The sequence below is a fragment of the Mobula hypostoma genome, chromosome 29 (genome assembly GCF_963921235.1).
Source record: "Mobula hypostoma chromosome 29, sMobHyp1.1, whole genome shotgun sequence".
Taxonomy (NCBI): domain Eukaryota; kingdom Metazoa; phylum Chordata; class Chondrichthyes; order Myliobatiformes; family Myliobatidae; genus Mobula; species Mobula hypostoma.
Genome location: NC_086125.1, coordinates 22,044,342 through 22,067,742, shown reverse-complemented (window position 1 = coordinate 22,067,742; position 23,401 = coordinate 22,044,342). Strand labels below are relative to the sequence as shown.

Sequence of the window (23,401 nt, the reverse complement as noted above, 5' to 3'; positions counted from 1 at the left end):
TCAATGTCAACTTCCCTAATAGAGGAGACTATTCCTCTTCCTTTTTCTTTACTGGGAAACTAGAAACTCCTGACATCTCCTCCTGAGGTGTTCCTGACAATCCCTGTTCTTCTGTTAGAATAGACACCCAAAGATTTCTACAGTTAGGTCTCACCAGCACTCCTGCAGGCAGAAGTGGATTTTCTTCCTGATTGTCAGGCACATCCACAAAAATGGCTGGGGTACTGGGCTCTCCTGAGAATCTGGGTGTTCCAGTCACTCTACCTCCTCCGGCAGAAGGTAAAGTGACTGAGTATACTATACATTTCCTCTTTTATTCTCATCATCCTTCACAGGAGAAACTTGCACATTCTCAAAGGCAGCTCTGAATGCAGGGAGAATAGACAAAGTTCTCAGAAAGTTCTCTCCCTTTCTCTCTTTACATGCTCCCATCTGCCTTCACAGTGGAAGTGTTTGTTCCCACAAGAATGGCAACTTTACCTTTGACAACTGAATCCGGGCAAACTAACACAAGTGTATCAATAGTCTCAGCTACTGAAATATCTGCTCCTGAATACACCAGTGTCAACGACAAATAACCATCATAAGGGTAAGCATCTGCACTAAGCCCCCAAACCTCAAGGGCACTGATAGGAGCCAACAGTAAATGTGTCAAATCCCTGTTGAAAAGGATCTGTAGAGTAAAGTAACTTGAGAACCTGTGTCAAGTATGACTCTAGCATAAATACCTTCAGAGTGTCTGGAGACATCAGAACTTGGCCCCACTAAACCTTCAGGAATAACGTTTTGCACCTTAGTATTGCTGTTGATACACTGATTGGAACGTTTTTGCTCCAGGACGTCAGACTGTTCCTTTACTGGGTCCCTCTGTTGTTTCCCATCATTTTCTGTTTGCTTATCCGCTGGTTTACTATTTGAAGATTTCCTGTCTCTCACAATCTCATTTGAAATCTCCATCTTCTCGACATTTGTAACAGAGAATACCAGTCCTATCCTTCACCCTATGCAGCAGCATTGCTCTGCTTCGTGATTTTCACAGGTGGGTTCGGCTTTCCAGTGAACACGTCATGTTTATCTGCAACATTAACAGACATCTATTGAGACATATCAGCTTGAGTGTTTCTCACGTCATTTCTCAAAAGTTCTGCTTCTGTGGCTTCAATGGTTACTCTAGCAACAGGGCCTACAACTGAAGACATTACTTGGCTTTGGAAACATTTCACTCCTCAATCCTATTTTCTTAGTGACTCAGCAAAAGATGGTGGATCACACATCTTGTGGGTCATTGGAATACGTAGAGCAACCATAACTTGTGACAGTGGGCCCTTCATAAGTTGCTCCACCCTCAAGCAGGTTTATCTCAGAAAGTTGAATGCGTTCTTTGCAGCACAAGCAATGCGACAGTTTATCCAGCTGTAGGAGGGAAGCAGAGAGCTTCTCTCCTTCCTCTTGGAATGTGTATCTGAATCTCACCAGGGGTTCCGCTGAACTTTCAGTGGTGCCAAAAGTGTTTCTCAGAGCTTGCATAGAGCTAATTGATGTGGTGAAAGGATTTTCTGCCTTTCAAAACCTCACTATAATCAGCAGCAAGGCCCTTTAAACTCTCTACCAGTCTCTGTTTCTTTATATTGTCTGAACACCGCCACTCATCCAGCTCAGCTCAAGCCTGATCCTTCTTTCACCCCGAAGTCCAGCGCTGATGCCACTACACCACCAGCCAGCTTTATAATGGTGTCAAGACTAGTGCTTGATTTGGATTTAAGTGACGGAGAGTTGTGCAGCATCAGCCTCACTCTCTCTTCCCAATTCCCATCTAGATCCAGCGGAAAGACGAGTTGAGACAGATGGAGATGGGACTAGGTGCAGTGGATGACCAGGAGATCTTCTGTGTCTTGTCATGCTCTACACGTTACACGGCGCTTGCAGAGACTGCCGCCTTGACCGTTGGACCTTCCATTGGTCTCGTCCACTCAATCTGCCAGAGTCGGTCTTCACATGCTGGGATAGACAACTCCCCATCTCACCGAGGGTTTGAGACCCATTGGCGACCCTCACCTGGTTCAGCCGGCTTGTTGAAGCCATTGCCCGGGGTGTGGCCATGTCGCATGCAAACAGCTACGGGGAGACACAAGTGAGAGTCGAGTGCCAGGTGGGGACCAAAGGTGGACTAACCACCTTGAAAAGGGCGCAAAATGTTCCTCCACCAAAGATGCTACCCCTCCCTGACACCCCATACACCCCGTAGTGTTTTGAGAAACCACGGCTCACTGAATTCCAAAGGTCTGTAGCATCTGATGAGGAATTCCTCATGACCCCAGAGCCCCAATCCAGAGATTGATCTCAAACATGGGCAGCTCACCCCAGATGTTCATACCACTGGCTCCAGTCCTCAGGTCAGTCGCAGGAGGACCTGGCCTCTGTGAGTGGTGGGAAGGTGATGAGTGAGCAGAGAATGGGATTGTAGAGATGAGGGAGTGTGGAAAAGATTATTTAATGTACAAAGAAGATAATTAAATTCAGCACCTTGTCACTTGGTGCTGAATGGTCTCACCCCAGCCCATTGAAACAGCTTTACATCAAACATGGGTCCTGATGTTACACACAGAAAATGTTGGAGGAACTCATCGGTCAGGTAGCATCTAATAAGAGAAATAAACAGTCGTCATTTTGGGCTGAGACCCTTCATCAGGACTGGAGAGGAAGTGTGAAGAAGCCAGAATAAGAAGATGGGAAAGGGAAGGGGACAAGCTGACAGGTGATTGGTAAAGTCAGGTGAGGGAGAATGTAGGTGGGACGGGGAGGGATATGAAGTAAGAAGCTGGGAGGTGAGAGCTGGAGAAAGTAAAACGGGACAAAGTAGAGGAAAGCTTATAGGAGGAGAGTGAACTGAGGGAGAAAGGGGAAGAGGAGGGACGCCAGAGGGAGATGATAGGTTGCTGAGGAGAAGAGAAGGGATAAGAGGAGAGCCAGAGTGGGGAACAGAAAAAAGAGAGAAGGGCGAGGGTGAGAAATTACTGGAAGTTTGAGAATTCAATCTTTATGCTGTCAGGTTGGAGGCTAACCAGACAGAATATGAAGTGTTGCTCCTCCAACCTGAGAGGGCTGATCACTTACACATTTAACTAGTTTCATGGCTGTGGAGATGTTTACAAATTGTCCCTCCCAAACCAGCAATGAGGCCCATACCAACGTTTCACATTAGTGTGGCTTGTGCTAACATTACAAGTGCAATGCCAACCATGGTATCGGTTCCTTTGGGTGCCAGTGGGCATAGGCTTGGGTGAGGCATTCACAGTTTTCCTTGGGGTCAGGAAGATGTGGTGTCAAGTCACAGTACGGTGTGTCTGAGTCTGATGCTGCTCATTGTTGGAGTACATCAGCTTGGAGTTACAGAGGTCAGTGCTTCCCTGGCTGATCGGTGAACACCAGGAAGGCAAACGGTAGAGTTGCAGGTGGACACACAGATCTCTAAAATGCCATTTTCATTCCAGTGGATGCACTTTCCTGTCCTGTCTCTGAGAAGCAGAACTCTACGCTGTCACAGTGCAACTTGGATTATTCAGCAAATGCCCAGCAGGTATGAGAAGTTCTTCTGATGTTCACCCACTCCATTTCTCCAAGGAGCAAACTTAACTTCCATTATCCCCAGATGTGGATCTATTGGAATGTTTTCCTGCAGACGCAGTCCTCACCAGAGTCAGCAGTGTTTCTTGGGCTGTCAGTGATCATGTGGGTACCGAAGAGAATTAGTTTGGTATCATGTTCAGCACGGATATTGTGGGCTGAATGGCCTGTTCCTGTGCTGTACTGTGCTATGATCTGTGTATTATGGAAAACAGAGCTAGAGAGGAGCAGATGTGAAGGGAGGGAGTGTGGACTGAGTATAGAGGGCATAGGAAGGTCCAGAACAAGAAGGCAGAGTTTGAAAGTTAGGGCCATGCCTTTCAGAAGTGAAATTTGAAAAGATTTGTACACAAAATGGTGGTGGAAACTAGTAATTAAACACCAAAATAAACTAATCCATTCTGCCTACACAACATCCATATCCATTATTCTCTGCACGTTGCTGTCCTTACCTAAGAGTTCTTAAATGTCTCTATCTTGATGTAAAGAGAATATAAAGGAATGAGTTTAACATTAGCATCAATGGGAGTTTGAGGGTCAGCATAGGCTCAATGGGCTGAAGGGCCTGTTTCCATGCTGTCTGAATTCATGACTGAATTTCAATTTGATCAGCTGATCATTGGTCCATGGCTCTGGATTGTTTGGCCAAGAACTGTACCACAGTTCTGCCAGACCCTATAAGGCATGTTGGAATGCTCTGAGACTGCCATTGCTTGCTGCTTATCAATACTCAGAGGTGTCCTTTCATTGACACCATGACCTCCAATAAGAGTTGCCATTCGACAATATGTCAGAGTCGCCTGTGAAAGGCTTCATTTTCAGACTTTATTTTAAAGGCTTCATCTTCAGACATTATTTTTTTCAGATTGCTAGTTACTCTTGATTATTGCTGTTTGTTTGGTTGTCCTAGTACATTTAACTGTTGTCTTGTTCCTCTGCCCAGTTAAACTCTGCAGAAGACGTGCTGAAGTTAGCTGATTGCTACCGTGATAAAATCTGTCAGAATTTCAGTGGGACGAAGGATACCAGGGTAAGGAATTAGAAGCCCAACAATTTTATCCTGTGGTAAAAATGGTGTGTTCCTGAGGTGGAGAGTAAAGAGGATATTTACAAGGATATAGTCAGGAGGATTTTGACTGAGGAATGACTGATAAAGTTGTCTTTCTTGGAGCAGAGAGCACTGAGGATATATAAAGGTCTGTTCACCTCTCCAGAAATATCAGTAACAATGAACAAGAAGTATTTGGAAGAAAGTTGGGAAGGAAGTTGATCAGATACTTTCCTCAACCAGAGGATCTTGAATACATTGTCAGAAAGAGAGGCAAAGATACAGTATCTAAAAAGTACAGTACTGGGGGGGGGGGGGATTTTTTCTGCCAGAACTGGCAAGGTGATTTGTTGTTTTCACATTACAATCTATAAGAAGACGTTGGGCAAACTTGGGTCATTTTCTCTGGAGCATCAGAAGCAGAGGGTAACAGAGGCAGAGACAGAGTAAACAGTCAGAAACTTCCTCCCAGGGTAGAAATGCCAAATACTGTAGGGCATTCGTTTAAGGTGAGAGTGGGGAAGTTTAAAACAGATGTGTGGGACAGGTTTTTACACAGAGTGTTGGATGTCAGGAACAGGCTGCCAGATGTAATGGTGATAATAGTGGTGTTTAAGACACTATTCAATAAACACTTGAAGTTTCAGGGAATGGAGGGATATAGATCATGTGGATACCAAAGAGACTTCGTTTTAATTTGGCATTATGTTCAGCACAGATATTGTGGGCTGAATGGCCTGTTCCTGTGCTGTACTGTGCTATGATCTGTGTATTATGGAAAACAGAGCTAGAGAGGAGCAGATGTGAAGGGAGGGAGTGTGGGGTGTGGACGGGGTAGGGAGAGCAGAGGAAGATCCAGAACTAGTGGGCAGAGTCTGAAAGTTAGAGCCATGTCTTTCAACAGTGAAATTTGAAAAGACTTGTACACTCAGATGGTGGTGGAAACTCAGAACACTCCTCAGTGGCCCATCAATGCTGGGTCAAAGATTGATTCTAAACCTGAGATGGATGGATTTTGTTTACTGAAGGTTGTAATGGGATGGGGGAATTGTCACCAGATGGAGTTAGGTCACATGGGTGTTACAGAATGGCGGTATGTCCTTACAGCACCTTTCTCTCGGAATCATAGGATATTCACAACACAACTGGAAGCCATTCTGCCCATTGTATCTGTGCGATTCAACCCAATCCCATCTCAGTGTTGGCATCGTACTTTCTAAATGTGCTGGGGGTCTCTTCATCTGCCAGCCTGATGTGCCTTGTATTTCTGCCACTCTGTAATATGGGCAGTTGAGCAGATGTACTGGAGATACAGGTGTCCTAAGTAGACATTGAATCTGGGTAGAATGAGGTGACACCAGAAAATGCATTTGCATCCCAGAATCGCAGAAGCCCAGCTCCGATGAAAGGGCTTGACCCGTTATGTTGACTCTCCATTTCCCTCCATAGATGCTGCCTGACAGCCACCGAGTTCCTCCAGCTTGTAGTGTGTGTTGCTGCAGAAGATGCACCAACATCCAGAGCAGCACAGGATTGGAAATGACAGCTTTATGGGACAACGTTCATTGATCTTGCCCACACAGTGTCTGCACTGGGATGGTTACCCGAGGATAACGGAAAAGGCAAAGGGAGTCATGAAGAGCTAGAGAAAGAGTAAGGGTTGAGAAAGTGGGAGCAGAGGAACAGAAGGCAATGGAGAAAGAAAGGAAGTCAAAGATGGAAAGCAAAGGGAGAGAAAAAGGGAGTGGAGTAGAAGGGGAGAAAAAAGGTAGAGAAAGATTCAACAATTAGTGCAGTAGGAATAAAAACAGGAAGGGATACAAATCCTTTCATAAAGAAGAGAACTTCTTAAATGTAGGCTTTCAATAGCCCCAGGAAAATTAACAGTCATGGAAAACTAAAAGAACTGCCAATGTTCAAAGTAAATTTATTATCAAAGTACAGATATGTCGCCATATACACCACTGTGATTCATTTCCTTGCAGGCATTCACTGAGAAATAAAGAAATACAATAGAATTTATCAAAAACTATAAATAACAAAGGGTGACATATGACCAATGTGCAAAAGAAAACAAATCTTGCAAATGATGAAAAATGTAAATGAATAATACTGAGTCGTAGAGTCCTTGAAAGAGAGTCTATTGGTTGTGGAGTCAGTTCAGTGTTGAGAATCACAGAATCAAGTCTATCATCACTGACATGCTGTGAAATCTGTTGTTTTGCGTACAGTACAAGACATAACAAATTATTATAATAATTTGACAGTCTTCATTTTTAATGGGCTCTATTGGGTTTATTTGTTTTGTGGCTGCCTGTAAGGAAATTAATCTTAAGGTTGTATATAGTATATATACTTCGATATTAAATGTACTTTGAACTTTGAACTTAAAGTTACAACATAAATAGTGCAAAAGTGGAATAGTGAGGGTCGCAGACCATTCAGAAATCTGATGGTGTGGGGAAGAAGCTGTTCCTGAAATGTTGATGGTGCTACTTTAGGCTTCTCTGCCTCCTTGATGGTAGTTATGAGAAGAGAGCATGTCCTGGTGGCGATGGTCCTGAATGATGGATGCTACATTCTTGAAGCACTACCTTTTGAAGATGTCCTCAATGATCGGGAGGGTTGTACCATGATAGGTCTGGTGGAGTTTACAACCCTTTTCAGTATCTTCCAGTCCTGTTCTTCGAGCCTCGATTGCTGGACTCTGCAGGTCAGGCAGCATCTGTGGAGAGGGAAACAAAACTAATGTTTTTGCTCAATGACCCTTCATTGGAAAACCATCATTTTCCATTTTTTCCCAGACATCCAACATCTGTAGTATTTTCCTTCTCAATTCATGAGGTGTTCCTTTTCATCTGTAGGATATAACAACATTTGTAAACAGTGTTCTTAATAGTTCCCGGCTGAAGAGCATGGACACCACTCAAAGGCTGGAGGTGGCAACGGCCACAGTGGACCTCTTGGAGAACATGGCAATGGCGATTGCTCTGAAACTATCCAGTTCAAAGGCAGAGACCATAGAAACAAACTCTTTTGGTAAAGTATTGGATTCTAGAAACAATGACCACTGGAGCAAAGGTCCTCATTGCTAGTTATCGAGTCTGTGAAACTGGTTTCAAGTTAAGGGAAGGAAATGTGGAGAGTACTTTCTCAGTAATCATCTGGTTTTGAAAATGATTAATATGTGGGCTCTTGATAGAAATCTTCATTTAATATTTCTAAAGCTTAAAAATCAATCAAGCTACAATGTGGAAGAAAGTTAAATGCTGGAAGTAGTCAGTAGTTCAGGCTACATTTCTGGAAAGATAAATAGTTAATGTTTCACGCCGAAGCGATTAACCATTTTTTATTCTAATGTTTATGCCTGACCTGCTGAATTTACCAACATTTTCTGCTTTTATTTCTGATTTCATGAGGTTGCTTTGGAAGGCTGTGCTGAAACGCTTCCTGGGCAGGGCGAAAAGCATTATCAAGGATGCATCTCACCCTAACCATGGACTTTTTACTCTCCTCCCATCCAGTAGGCGCTACAGGAGCCTCCATTCCTGCACCAGCAGGCACAAGAAGAGCTTCTTCCCTGAGGCTGTGACCTTACTGAACCTCACATCACAGCGCTAAGCAGTATTGCACCCCTATTGTACTGTCTCAGTACTTTTATATTTGTGTGCTGTAGCACTTACTTTTTGTTCGCAGTTATTTTGTAAATAACATTATTCTTTGCATATCTGGTTAGATGCTTTGTATCTATACTCAGCACAATGTCAATAAAGTTGAATCTAATCTAATCTGATCTAAACATGCCACATCACTGATTGTGAGTGTCCGCTCTCATGTTTTACACAATTTACCCTCACCCTCACTGTTGTCTGTTGAGCACAATGTCTAGGCTGAGGGGGTACCACACAGTCAGAGTTGCCTGATTTTGCATGGGACATTCTGTCATTTGTTCTGTTGGTGGGAATACAGGACATTATATCATAGAAGACCAGGAGAATTATACCAGAAGTCCCAGACAAGATTATCCACAAACCCTCATTCACATTATATAATCAGTTATTTAATTTCTTTGTGACCTCACTGTCTGCAAACAAACTACTCCAAAGTATTCACCAACAGTGTAGTATCATAGAAACGTTGTGCAGAAGACCATTTTACCCAGTGAACCCATGCTAGGTCTCAACAGGAACATTGCTGTCTGATCATCCCATTTCTCGATAGCCCTGTAATTATTTTCTCTCCAACATTCCATGCGTTTACCCATTTGAAAGCTCGTGATGAAATAGCTCCACTTCCCATCTGTACAGTGAGTTCTGCGACCACTCACTGTGTGGAAAGGGCTTCTCTCCTGGCACCCCTGGTTCAACAATAGTCACCTTTAAACCTCTGGTTATTGGTTCTCCACCCTTCTTCAATGGAAACCATTCTCTTCATTAACTCTGCCCAAACTATTGACAATCTTGAAGATTTTTATCAAATTATCTCTCAACCTTCACTGCTAAAGAAGAACAAGGCCACATTCTCTGGTCTGGCAATGGATCTGATGTTCCTCATTGACTGCATCTTCCTGCTCTATCTTCTCTACACTCCCTCTAAGCATGGTAACCAAACACAAAGTAGCTCAATCATCTTTTATGTTAATTCCATCACAGTTCAAAAATAACATCTAGGAGGACGTTCTGAAGTTGGGAAAAAGACTGAAGTCATGAAACTTCAGTGTTCCTGATATAGGAGCGGCAATCCTCACTAGGGGAGCACTTTGGTTCCAGTGATCATAACACCATTAGTTTCAACTTGATCATGGACAAGGATAGATCTGGTCCTAGGGTTGAGGTTCTGAACTGGAAGAAGGCCAAATTTGAAGAAATGAGAAAGGATCTAAAAAGCGTGGATTGGGACAGGTTGTTCTCTGGCAAAGATGTGATTGGTAGGTGGGAAGCCTTCAAAGGGGAAATTTTGAGAGTGCAGAGTTTGTATGTTCCTGTCAGGATTAAAGGCAAAGTGAATAGGAATAAGGAACCTTGGTTCTCAAGGGATATTGCAACTCTGATAAAGAAGAAGAGAGAGTTGTATGACATGTATAGGAAACAGGGAGTAAATAAGGTGCTTGAGGAGTATAAAAAGTGCAAGAAAATACTTAAGAAAGAAATCAGGAGGGGTAAAAGAAGACATGAGGTTGCCTTGGCAGTCAAAGTGAAGGATAATCCAAAGAGGTTTTACAGGTATATTAAGAGTAAAAGGATTGTAAGGGATAAAACTGGTCCTCATGAAGATCAGCGTGGTCGACTGTGTGCGGAACAAAAGAAATGGGGGAGATCTTAAATTGGTTTTTTGCGTCTGTATTTACTAAGGAAACTGGCATGAAGTCTATGGAATTAAGGGAAACAGGTAGTGAGATCATGGAAACTGTACATATTGAAAAGGAGGTGCTTGCTATGTTGAGGCAAGTTAAAGTGGATAAATCCCCAGGACCTGACAGGGAATTCCCTCGGACCTTGAAGGAGACTAGTGTTGAAATTGCAGGGGCCCTGGCAGAAATATTTAAAATGTCGCTGTCTACGGGTGAAGTGCCGGAGGATTGGAGAGTAGCTCATGTTGTTCCATTGTTTAAAAAAGGATCGAAAAGTAATCCAGGAAATTATAGGCCGGTAGGTTCGACGTCGGTAGTGGGTAAGTTATTGGAGGGAGTACTAAGAGACAGAATCTACAAACATTTGGATAGACAGGGACTTATTAGGGAGAGTCAACATGGCTTTGTGCGTGGTAGGTCATGTTTGACCAATCTATTGGAGTTTTTCGAGGAGGTTACCAGGAAAGTAGATGAAGGGAAGGCAGTGGATGTTGTCTACATGGACTTCAGTAAGGCCTTTGACAAGGTCCCGCATGGGAGTTTAGTTCAGTCACTAGGTATACATGGAGAGATGGTAAATTGGATTAGACATTGGCTCAATGGAAGAAGCCAAAGAATGGTAGTAGAGGATTGCTTCTCAGAGTGGAGGCCTGTGACTAGTGGTGTGCCACAGGGATCAGTGTTGGGTCCATTGCTATTTGTCATCTATATCAATGATCTGGATGATAATGTGGTAAATTGGATCAGCAAATTTGCTGATGTACAAAGATTGGAGGTGTAGTGGACAGTGAGGAAGGTTTTTAGAGCCTGCAGAGGGACTTGGACCAGCTGGAAAAATGGGCTGAAAAATGGCAGGTGGAGTTTAATACAGACAAGTGTGAGGTATTGCACGTTGGAAGGACAAACCAAGGTAGAACATACAGGGTAAATGGTAAGGCACTGAGAGTGCAGTAGAACAGAGGGATCTGGGAATACAGATACAAAATTCCCTAAAAGTGGCGTCACAGGTAGATAGGGTCATAAAGAGAGCTTTTGGTAAATTGGCCTTTATTAATCAAAGTATTGAGTATAAGAACTGGAACATTATGATGAGGTTGTATAAGGCATTGGTGAGGCTGAATCTACAGTATTGTGTCAGTTTTGGTCACCAAATTACAGGAAGAATATTAATAAGGTTGAAAGAGTGCAGAGAAGGTTTACAAGGATGTTGCCGGGACTTGAGAAACTCAGTTACAGAGAAAGGTTGAATAAGTTAGGACTTTATTTCCTGGAGCGTAGAAGAATGAGGGGAGATTTGATAGAGGTATATAAAATTATGATGGGTATAGATAGAGTGAATGCAAGCAGGCTTTTTCCACTGAGGCAAGGGGAGAAAAAAACCAGAGGAGCTGGGTTAAGGGTGAGGGGGGAAAAGTTTAAAGGGAACATTGGGGGGGAGCTTCTTCACACAAAGTGGTGGGAGTATGGAATGAGCTGCCAGATGAAGTGGTAAATGTGGGTTCTTTTTTAACATTTAAGAATAAATTGGACAGATACATGGATGGGAGGTGTATGGAGGGATATGGTCCATGTGTAGGTCAGTGGGACTAGGCAGAAAATAATTCGGCACAGCCAAGAAGGGCCAAAAGGCCTGTTTCTGTGCTTTAGTTTTTCTATGGTTTCTATGGCTTACCTCTGGCAAGGAGTCAAGATCACTGTTTGTGCCATAGATAAGAAGTGCTGGTAAGATATTAGACCTGATGAACTAACATATTTGAGCCAGAATTTATCATTTTACCTGCTTTTGATCAGTGCCACCAGACAGTGAAGAGTATTTTCTCTCAGTTCTCTAGGAAATGAGACTAATTGCTTTCTTACTACAATAAGCTAACTCAGCCCAAGAAAGCCCAGTTGCAACTTGTATCCATCAGATGGGATTCTCAGAATGCCTGAACAAGACCTTTCAGAGAGGCCAGAGAGGCATTAATTAAAGAGTTATCAGCAGAGGTAGAGAGAGAGAGAGAGTGAGAGAGAACATCCTTTTTGCCATTGAATGCTTCACCTTACTTTGCCTTTCCTCATAGTTCTTAAGGTCATGGTGCCTGAAAGGAACAATGTGAGTGCAGACCAACTGGTGAAATTGGAAACTCAGAATAATTCCTTCGAAATTTACCGGAGAACCATTGCTGGAGAAAATAACACTGGTAAATTTTCTGTCTCTTTCCCATGCTTGTGTACATGGTATAAGAATGACTTTGACCAGTGATTTACAGACTCATTCACAGGGGATGTTCTACCTTGCCCAAGCTGTTGACTGAACTATTACTCTGTGGGATCTGTCTGTGTTCCCCTACATATGCTGCTGTGTTTGATCTTATTGTGTAATCCTCAGTGAAGATAATTCTGCCTTGAGTAGAAACCAAACATAGTTCAGAATGAGCAGTGCTTGGCCACTGTTTTTAATCCATGTGTAATCAACATTAAGATCCAATTTATGATATCAAACTCTGTATTAATCTGAGAGACCTCAGTATATAGTTTGCAGACTGGCAGATATTTGCTAGGTTCCGGATATCTGCTCATCTGATTGTGAAGAGGGTCAGTAGGAAGTTCAATAGAATGATTGTGGGAATGAAAGGGTTAACGTATGAGGGAGATGATAAGAATGAGGGCGGATCTCACTGAAACATATCGAATGTTGAAAGGCCAGGGAGAGTCTTGCACCAGAGAGCACAGCCTCAGCATACAAGGACATCCCTTTGGAATAGAGGAGTGCAGGTATTTCTTCAGTCAGAGGCTCTGGAGGCCAAGTGATTGGGTATATTTAAAATGGGGCTTGATAGGTTCATGATGGTGCTGATAAGTGGCAACGCTTTGCATGCGACTCAGATGGGAATCATGAGGGTGTGCCTTCAGGAACATACTGGACATTACCAAACCAAAACCCATGGATAAACCAGGAGATTTGTAGACTGCTGAGAGCTGGATATGTGGTATTCTAGACCAGTGATCCAGAACTACACAAGAAGTCCATGTTTGACCTACAGAAGGCTATTTTAAAAGAGAAAAAACATGCTAATTGAAGTTAGAGATGGAATCAAATGCACGTCAGTTCTGACAAGATTTACAAGCCATTACTTTCTCCGAAGAAAAACCTAACGTCGTGAATGACTTTGAAAGAGAGAATAAATCTATGCTTGTGTGGATCCCTGCAGCATCTGGTGACCCTGTGTTCTCTGTCTCAGAGGACCACATCAGAACAGCTTTCAAGAGGCGTCGGGTCCTGATGGTGTGCCTGATAGGGAAATGAAAACCTGTGCCAACCAACTGGTGGGAGAGTTCAAGAACATCTTCAATCTCTCACTGCCATAGTCAGAATTTCCTACCCGCTTCAAAAGGGCGACATCCATACCAGCACCCAGGAAGGGCAGGGTGAGCTGCCTCAATGACTACCACCCAGTTGTACTCACATCTGCTGTGATGAAGTGCGTTGGGAGGTTGGTCGTGGCCAGAATCAACTCCTGCCTAAACAAGGACCTGGACCTGTTGTGAGGGTGCCATGGTTGCATAGCAGTTGACATAGACAGCTCGGGCATCAGAGTTCAGAGTTCAATTCCAGTGTCCTTTGGAAGCAAGTTTGTACATTCCTTCCTGTGTGTGCATGGCTTTCTGCTGGGTGTTCCGATTTCCTCCCACCATTCAAAGTCAGTCCGGTTAGTAGTTTATTGTCCTGAGATTAGGCTACAGTTAAATCAGTAGGTTGCTGGGTGGCAAGGCACAAAGGGCCAGAAGGGCCTGTTAAATGCTGTTTCTCTAAATAAAATAGAATAAACTTTGCCTATCGCTACAATAGTATGCAATCTCACGGGCTCTCCACTCGGCCTTGGATCACCTGGATAATAGCAACACTTACATCAGGCTGCTGCTTATTGATTCCAGCTCAGCGTTCAACACAATCATACCCTCAATTCTAATCAACAAACTCCAGAACCTGGGCTTCTGTACCTCTCTCTGCAAATGGATCCTTGACTTCCTCATCAGGAGACCACAGTCATTGCAGATCGGAAATAACCTCCTCCTTGCTGATAATCAAGACTGGTGCACCTCAAGGATGCATGCTTACCTACTGCTCTACTCTCTCTACACCCATGACTGTTCGGCTAGGCACAGCTCAAATTCCATCTATAAATTTGCTGACATCACAACTATTGTTGACAGAACTTTAGACGAAGATGAGGAGGTGTACAGGAGTGAGATAGATCAGTTAGTTGAGTGGTGTCACAACAAAAACCCTACACTGAACTTCAGTAGGACCAAGGAACTGATTGTGAATTTCAGGAAAGGGAAGTTGAGGAAACACTCACCCTCATCAAGGAGTCATCAGTGGAAAGGGTAAACAGTTTCAAGTTCCTGGGTATCAACATCTTTGAAGGTCTGTCCTGGACCCATTTTGATGCAATTACAAAGAAGGCACGACAATGACTATGTGTAATTCAGAGTTTGAGGAGAATTGGTACGTCACCAAGGACACAAGCAAGTTTCTACAGATGTTCTGTGGAGAGCGTTCTAACTGGTTGCATCACCCTCCGGTATGGAGCGGCCACTGTGCAGGATTAGAAAAAGCTGCAGAATGTTGAAAACTTAACCAGCTCCATCAGGGACACATTCAAAAGGCGATGCTTCAAACAGGTAGCATCTGTCTTTAAGGACCCCCAGCACCCAGGACATGCTGTCTTCCCATTGCTACCATCAACGACGCAGAATCACGTACCTGAAGACACAGTCTCAGCCTCTCAGGACCCTCTCCGCCATCAGATTTCTCAATGGACAATAAAACCACGAACACTACCGTTTTATTTTATGCTATCTTTTTGCACTACTTATTTAATTTAATTTTCTTTATGTATACTATTTATTGTAATTTAAAGGTTTATTATTAATATTGTTATTATTATGCATTGCAATGTACTAATGCCCTAAGAAACAAATTTCACAACATAAGCCAATGATGATAAATCTGATTCTGATTCTGGTTAGCAAGGTATCAACGTTTAAGGGGAGAAGGAAGGAGAATGGGGTTGAGAGGGGTAATAAATCAGCCATAATAGAATGGTGGAGCAAACCCAATGGGCTGAATGGCCTAATTCTGATCCTTTGTCTTATGGTCTTATCTTCTTTCCCAGAAAGGCACCATTTTCTCTGGACCTCTAGATTTTGAACCATCCACAAGACACAGGTCAGGAATGTGATGGACTCCCAATTACCTGGAAAAGTATAGCTTAACCAACACAAATTAACTTACCATCCACGATAAGGCAGCCCACATGATGATCTCCTTGTCCATCCCCATTGAGAGCTGATTTTGATACTCAAAGACTTACAAAGCGCTACTGCAATGGGTGTGTTTTGTGTTGATCTGCCTTTATATCCAGTTGCTGGAGTGTTTCAGTGATGTTTCTCCACATTCACCAAAGGCTGATCTATTATCTCCACAGAGTTTCAGGCCGTTTCCTTAATTGTATTCAAAGACTTGGAATCCCTGCTGAACCAAGAGATTAAAGGCGGACGTCCATCTCAGAACAATGTCTCATTAAACTCAAAGGTGATAGCCGCCACCATCAGCAACAAAGCCGTCAGATCTAATCTGAAGGAAAAGTTCAATTTGACTCTGAAACTCAACCAGGTTTGTAGGTACAATCTGTGATGTTCCCCAATTGAAAATGAGCTTCCTGCTAAAATGCAAACTGGGAGATTGAACAGGCACTGAACCTGGGTTTAAGTATAACATTTCCATGGAAACTGGGTTTGGGCCATTTCAGGTCAGTTTATGGTGGCCTTTCCAGTCCCCATTACTCAGTGGGGCCTGATAGAGGAAGTGGAGATCCCTCATCTGAGAGAGACGGGGGATTGTTCAGAGACTGGTAGTGAGACACAGAGGAGGAGAAGCCCCTTGCTGTCATTTCTCAGGTCATTGAGTAACTGGTTACAAAGTACAAACACCATTTCACTGAAAGGAAAATACCCATTGCTGCATTACTGTAATTACCTATTCAGCCATCAAGTTTGCACAGTAGCAGAGAGGTTGACATAACGCTTTACCGTGCCAGCAATAAGACCCGCCAGTGTCTGTGAGGAGTTTGTACTTTCTCTTCGTGACCACATGGGTCTTATCAAACACTGTGTTGGTCTTTGATACAAATGATACATTTCACTGTATGTTTCAAAGGTTTTCTCTTCATGAGGCAAATAAAGGTAATCTTTTCTAACTTTGTTGCCCTGCACTTCACAACCTTGATGAGACAATGTAGATGGAGCTTCGCTCTGTTTCCAACTAGTGTCTCCTGTCCTGTGGCTGTGAATATTTAACTTGTTATTAGAATGTTTTCAATAATGGTTAAAATAATTTGTCCTTATCTGGAAACAGGAAGTCGGTGAAGAGCCAGAATGTGTCTATTGGAGTAATACCAAAAAGAACAGTGTCTGGAAATCTGATGGTTGTGAACTGATCAATTCCAATCAGACCCATGTAATCTGCCAGTGTAACCACCTGACAAGCTTTGCTATTTTAATGGCTCCAGTTAAGATTGAGGTAAGAAATCATTCAATAGAAAAATCTGTAGTCAGATAAAAAGGGGTGAATGAAGAGAGTCAGATTGAAAGAGACACAAACACAGAAACAGACCCTTCAGCCCACATTCTCCATGCTGACCATTAACAATCATCTACATTAAAATTTGTTCTGTAGCTTTCTATATATTGGTGATACAAATCCTCCTCTAAATGTCACTGAAATGTGGTGATGCACCTGCCTGTGCCACCCCCTCAAGGCAGTGTGTCCCAATGGGTGAAACAATCCTTCCACAAATCCCTTCAAAATCCATACCCCTTCCTCTCAACCTCAGCCGTCTGCATTTCGACACTTCTGCTATGGTGTAAATTTTCCCAGTATCCATTCATTCCATGCTCTGTCAACATCTTCTGCTCCAAGAAAATCAAAACAGATACCATGCAAATCAAAAGGTGGTTCAGAAAGCATACGGTGTTGGCCTTCATTAGTCAGATGGGCCCGGGGGAGGGTGAGTTCAAGAACCACAAAGAAATATTCCAACTCGATATAACTGTGGGTTAGATCGCTCTCGGAGTACTGTGTTCAGTTCTGTTTGCCTCACTATAAGAATGATGTGGAAGATTTAGAGAGGCTTCAGAGGGGATTTACGATTGGAAAGCATGTCTTATGAGGAAGGATTGGGTAAGCTAGAGCTTTGTGAATCTCCTTTTCACCCTCTCCACTGATATTTTTCATGACAACTTCCCAAAGTGCAGAGGGAGACAGGAAACTGCCAAATGTTGGCAGGAGGCTTGTAAGAGGGGGAGTCCCTCTGTCACCATTTCTCAGGAAATGACGTAGCCACAGTTACAGAGAACAGGTCCAGCAAATCACTCAGCAGTACTCTAGCTGTGGTCTAGACAAGGTTGCTTAAGGTTTTACCATTTCATGCCTGTACTGTACTTATATATTTTATTCCCCGACTAATGCAGGAAGTAACCGATGCCTTCTTTACTGCCTCAGTGACCTTTATTTCCACCTTCAGGAATACATTGACTTTACACACTGTTCCCCCACACACCAGGTCCTCACCATTCATTCTGTAATTCCTACCCTTATTACAGATACTCGAGGAACCACAGACACTGGACTGAGGAGCAACAAACAATCTGCAGGAGGAACTTAATGGGTCGAGCAGCATCTGCAGGGGGGGAAGGAATTGTCAAAATTTCAGGTCCGAACCCTGTATCAGGACTGAGTTCCTCCAGCAGATCAATTATTGCTCCAACCTTTATTAGTCGTGCCAAGGTTATGGTACGGTATTAGTTATGGGTGGCACTGTATCAATCCTACCTGAATTAGTTGTGCCAAGGATACAGTACGGTATTAGATGTGAAAGACATGGTAGTGTAGCGGTGAGCACAATTGCTTTGTACCACCAGTGATCACCATGTCTAATGCTGTCCCTGGAGACTCTATCACAGTAACTCTGTCTAATGACACACATCAAAGTTGCTGGTGAACGCAGCAGGCCAGGCAGCATCTCTAGGAAGAGGTACAGTCGAAGTTTCAGGCCGAGACCCTTCATCAGGACTAACTGAAGAAAGAGCTAGTAAGAGATTTAAGAGGGGGAGGGGGAGATCCAAAATGATAGGAGAAGACAGGAGGGGGAGGGATGGAGCCAAGAGCTGGACAGGTGATTGGCAAAAGGAGTATGAGAGGATCATGGGACAGGAGGCCCAGGGAGAAGGAAAAGGTGGGGGTGGGGAATGCAAAAATGCCATCCCCTTCTCGCAGTTCCTCTGTCCCTGCCGCATCTGCTCTCAGGATGAGGCTTTTCATTCCAGGACGAGGGAGATGTCCTCCTTTTTTAAAGAAAGGGGCTTCCCTTCCTCCACCATCAACTTTGCTCTTAAACACATCTCCCCCATTTCACACACATCTGCCCTCACTCCATCCTCCTGCCACCCCACTAGGAATAGGGTTCCCCTGGTCCTCACCTACCACCCCACCAGCCTCCAACATATTATTCTCCGTAACTTCCACCACCTCCAACAGGATCCCACCACTAAGCACATCTTTCCCTCCCACTCTCTCTGCTTTCCGCAAGGATCGCTCCCTACGAGACTCCCTTGTCCATTCGTTCCCCCCCCATCCCTCCCCACTGATCTCCCTGCTGGCACTTATCCTTGTAAACGGAACAAGTGCTACACATGCCCTTACACTTCCTCCCTTACCACCATTCAGGGCCCCAGACAGACCTTCCAGGTGAGGCGACACTTCACCTGTGAGTCGGCTGGGGTGATATACTGCGTCCGGTGCTCCCGATGTGGCCTTCTATATATTGGCGAGACCCGATGCAGACTGGGAGATCGTTTTGCTGAACACCTACGCTCTGTCTGCCAGAGAAAGCAGGATCTCCCAGTGGCCACACATTTTAATTCCACATCCCATTCCCATTCTGACATGTTTATCCAGGGCCTCCTCTATTGTAAAGATGAAGCCACACTCAGGTTGGAGGAACAACACCTTATATTCCGTCTGGGTAGCCTCCAACCTGATGGCATGAACATCGACTTCTCTAACTTCCGCTAAGGCCCCACCTTCCCCTCGTACCCCATCAGTTATTTATATACACACATTCTCTCTCTCTCTCTCTCTCTCTCTCTCACTATACCCCTTGCCCATCCTCTGGGCTTTCCCCCCCCCCCCCGCTTTTCGTTCTCCCTGGGCCTCCTGTCCCATGATCCTCTCATATCCCTTTTGCCAATCAACTGTCCAGCTCTTGGCTCCATCCCTCCCCCTCCTGTCTTCTCCTATCATTTTGGATCTCCCCCTCTCCCTCCCACTTTTAAATCTCTTACTAGCTCTTTCTTCAGTTAGTCCTGACGAAGGGTCTCGGCCTGAAACGTCGACTGTACCTCTTCCTAGAGATGCTGCTTGGCCTGCTGAGTTCACCAGCAGCTTTGATGTGTGTTGCTTGAATTTCCAGCATCTGCAGAATTCCTCATGTTTGCATTTTTAAACTCTGTCTAATGCTGTCCCTGGAGACTCTATCACAGTAACTCTGAAGGCTGTGGAAGTGAGCGAGGTCCTCAATGAATACTTCTCTTCAGTATTCACCAATGAGAGGGAACTTAATGATGGTGAGGACAATATGACTGAGGTTGATGTTCTGGAGCATGTTGATATCAAGGCAGAGTAGGTGTTGGAGTTATTAAAATACATTAGGACGGATAAGACCCCGGGGCCTGACGGAATATTCCCCAGGCTGCACCACGAGGCGAGGGAAGAGATGGCTGAGCCTCTGGCTAGGATCTTTATGTCCTCGTTGTCTACGGGAATGGTAACAGAGGATTGGAGGGAGGCAAATGTTGTCCCCTTATTGAAAAAAGGTAGTAGGGATAGTCCGGGTAATTATAGACCAGTGAGCCTTACGTCTGTGGTGGGAAAGCTGTTGGAAAAGATTCTTAGACAAAGGATCTATGGGCATTTAGAGAATCATGGTCTGATCAGGGACAGTCAGCATGGCTTTGTGAAGGGCAGATCATGTCTAAGAAGCCTGATAGAGTTCTTTGAGGAGGTGACCAGGCATATAGATGAGGGTAGTGCAGTGGATGTGATCTACATGGATTTTAGTAAGGCATTTGACAAGGTTCCACACGGTAGGCTTATTCAGAAAGTCAGAAGACATGGGATCCAGGGAAGTTTGGCCAGGTGGATTCAGAATTGGCTTGCCTACAGAAGGCAGAGGGTCATGGTAGAGGGAGTACATTCGGATTGGAGGGTTGTGACTAGTGGTGTCCCACAAGGATCGGTTCTGGGACCTCTACTTTTCATGATTTGTATTAACGACTTAGATGTTGGGGTAGAAGGGTGGGTTGGGAAGTTTGCAGACGACACAAAGGTTGGTGGTGTTGTAGATAGTGTAGAGGATTGTCGAAGATTGCAGAGAGACATTGATAGGTTGCAGAAGTGGGCTGAGAAGTGGCAGATGGAGTTCAACCCGGAGAAGTGTGAGGTGATACACTTTAGAAAGACAAAGTCCAAGGCAGAGTACAAAGTAAATGGCAGGATACTTGGTAGTGTGGAGGAGCAGAGGGATCTGGGGGTATATGTCCACAGATCCCTGTAAGTTGCCTCACAGGTAGATAGGGTAGTTAAGAAAGCTTATGGGGTGTTAGCGAGGTAATGATGCAGCTCTATAAAACTCTGGTTAGGCCACACTTGTGTCCAGTTCTGGTCACCTCACTATAGGAAGGATGTGGAAGCATTGGAAAGGGTACAGAGAAGATTTACCAGGATGCTCAAGGATTATGATCAGAGATTAAGGGAGCTAGGGGTTTACTCTTTGGAGAGAAGGAGGATGAGAGGAGACATGATAGAGGTACTGTATACAAGATATTAAGAGGAATAGATAGAGTGGATAGCCAGCGCCTCTTCCCCAGGGCACCACTGCACAATACAAGGGGACATGGCTTTAAGGTAAGGGGTGGGAAGTTCAAGGGGGATATTAGAGGAAGGTTTTTTACTCAGAGTGGTTGGTGCGTGGAATACACTACCTGAGTCAGTGGTGGAGGCAGATACACTAGTGAAATTTAAGAGACTACTAGACAGCTATTCGGAGGAATTTAAGGTGGGGGGTTATATGGGCGGCAGGGTTTGAAGGTCGACACGACAATGTGGGCTGAAGGGCCTGTACTGTGCTGTACTATTCTATGTTCTATGTTCTGTCCCTGGAGACTCTATCACAGCCGTTTCCTGAATGTGGTTCCCCACTTTGTGCTTGCAGAGTGACGACGGGCACTTGAAAGTGATCACCTGCATCGGCCTCATCATCTCCCTGCTCTGCCTTGCCGCCTCTATCGCCGTATTTGTCAACTGCAAATCTATCCAGAATGCTAACACCAATCTTCACAAGCACCTGAGTATCACCCTCTTCCTGGCACAATTCATCTTTCTAATCGGGATGTGGATTAAACAGCCGGTAAGAAAACCAAATTACCTCCTCTAATTCTCATAGAGCTTCTGAATGTGCAGTTGGTCAAATTCTGCAGCAAAGCCAGACTTAACGTGGGTGGAGTGGTATCTCAGCCCTTGCTCTCCCACCACTCTCCTCTGGTGTCCTCTCCTCCCATTGGCACATCATGACCAGCATGCCAACCCTTTAATCAGATGCTCATTGCAATGGTAGCCAAAGCCTCCGAGCATTGGAGACTCACCCCTACCCCATGGTCTTGTCACTACAGAACGTTGCCCTTTCCCTCCTTCTGCCCTCCTGCCCAATGACCTCACGGGACACTCCAAACCTCCTCATTCACATTCACCCTGGGGTGCAGTGGGTTAACCCTGTCACTGAGTTTCCCGGTCACTGGAGAATGAGTGACATCAGCACACTTTGCAGATCTGGAGCTGCAACAAGATATTTTGTAAAAAGTACCAAAGTTGTTCCAAGTTTATGGACTCACAAGAGTTTGCAAACGCTGGAAATCTGGAGCAAATCACAAAGGAGCTGGAGGAACGGAGGAGGTCAGGCAATGTGAAACGTCTAATGTCCGTGTCCCTTCACAGATACCTACTGACCCTTGGAGTTCCTCCATCTCCTTTGTGTATTATTCTAATTTTATCACTAAATTACTACTCATTAATAAATCTTAGGTGTATATCACCACCGTGTTCTTTTTTGCAGATTATCTCTTCCATTGTGTACAGGTGTTTGTGTACTGATTTATGTCAGAGTCTCTGTGTTTGTATCTCTGAGTTACACACACAAAACGCTGGATAAACTCAGTGGGTCAGGCAGCATCCATGGAGGGGAATAAACAGTTGAGATTTCAGGCTGAGACCCTTCATCAGGATTGGACAGGAAGGTGGCAGAAGTCAATCAGAAGGAGAGGGGAGTGGAAGGATTACAAGCTGACAGGTGAGAGGTGAAATGAGGTGAGGGGGAAGGAGTGTGGGAGGGGGGTGTTTAAATACAGCAGCTGGGAGGTGAGAGGTAAAGAAGTTAAAGGGCTGAAGAGAAAGGAATCTGATCGGACGTGAATGTGGATCAGGGGAGAAAGGGAAGGGGGAACCAGAGGGAAGTGATGGGCAGGTGAGGAGAAGAGAAGAGGTAAGAGGGAGCTGGAAAAGGTTGTCAGTCCATTTCTGATGCCATGTGTTTTTCTCTGTGCCCGTGTGAATGTCTTTAGCTGTGGTTATCTCTCTCTCTGTTCCTTTCCACTTGTGTGTAACCGTCTGTGTGTCTCTGACCCGTCTCTGCATGTTCCTGCCTGCGTCCCTGTCTCTGACTGCCCTCTGCTTTTGCCCCGAGCTGCCCACTATCTACTGTGTTGCCTCTTTCTTTAGGTCGTGTGCGCCCTGATTGCCGGGTGTCTGCATTACCTCTTCCTTGCCGTCTTCGTCTGGATGTTCCTGGACAGTCTGCAGCTTTTCATCATGTCCAGAAACCTGACAGTCACCAATTACACTCGCACACATATCATCAAACGAAGATACTTGTACGTTTCTGCTTATGGTGTTCCTGCTGTGATAGTCATTATCTCAGCAGCAATATACCCCAGAGGCTATGGAACAGAAACCGCGTGAGTATTAAATGATAAGGAAATGTGATAGAGTGATACAACTGACTGTGACGCAGAAAGAGGCCATTTGGTCCATCAGGTCCATGCTAGCTTCCTGCGGACTTAGCCCATCAGTCCCATTGCCCTCTCCCTATCTCCCTCTACCCCTGAATCTTATCCTCCCACACATGGCCATCAACACCCCTTTGATGCTTCCCCACCCACCCACAACAAGGGGTAATTTACTGTCAATAACACACCGTTGGGATGTGGGATCAAACCGGAGT

General features: G+C 44.5%; 1 protein-coding gene across 1 annotated transcript in view; it reads left to right on the top strand.

The window, feature by feature from the left end:
- Nucleotides 1–23,401, top strand: part of LOC134339292 (adhesion G protein-coupled receptor E2-like) — a 139,776-nt gene that overhangs the window by 104,466 nt on the left and 11,909 nt on the right. Inside the window, exons 5-12 of the mRNA XM_063035669.1 lie at nt 3,492–3,577; nt 4,568–4,654; nt 7,537–7,711; nt 12,086–12,205; nt 15,497–15,684; nt 16,426–16,590; nt 21,341–21,535; nt 22,900–23,135. Coding sequence (XP_062891739.1) covers nt 3,492–3,577; nt 4,568–4,654; nt 7,537–7,711; nt 12,086–12,205; nt 15,497–15,684; nt 16,426–16,590; nt 21,341–21,535; nt 22,900–23,135 — 1,252 coding nt within the window. The remainder of the gene's footprint in view (nt 1–3,491; nt 3,578–4,567; nt 4,655–7,536; nt 7,712–12,085; nt 12,206–15,496; nt 15,685–16,425; nt 16,591–21,340; nt 21,536–22,899; nt 23,136–23,401) is intronic.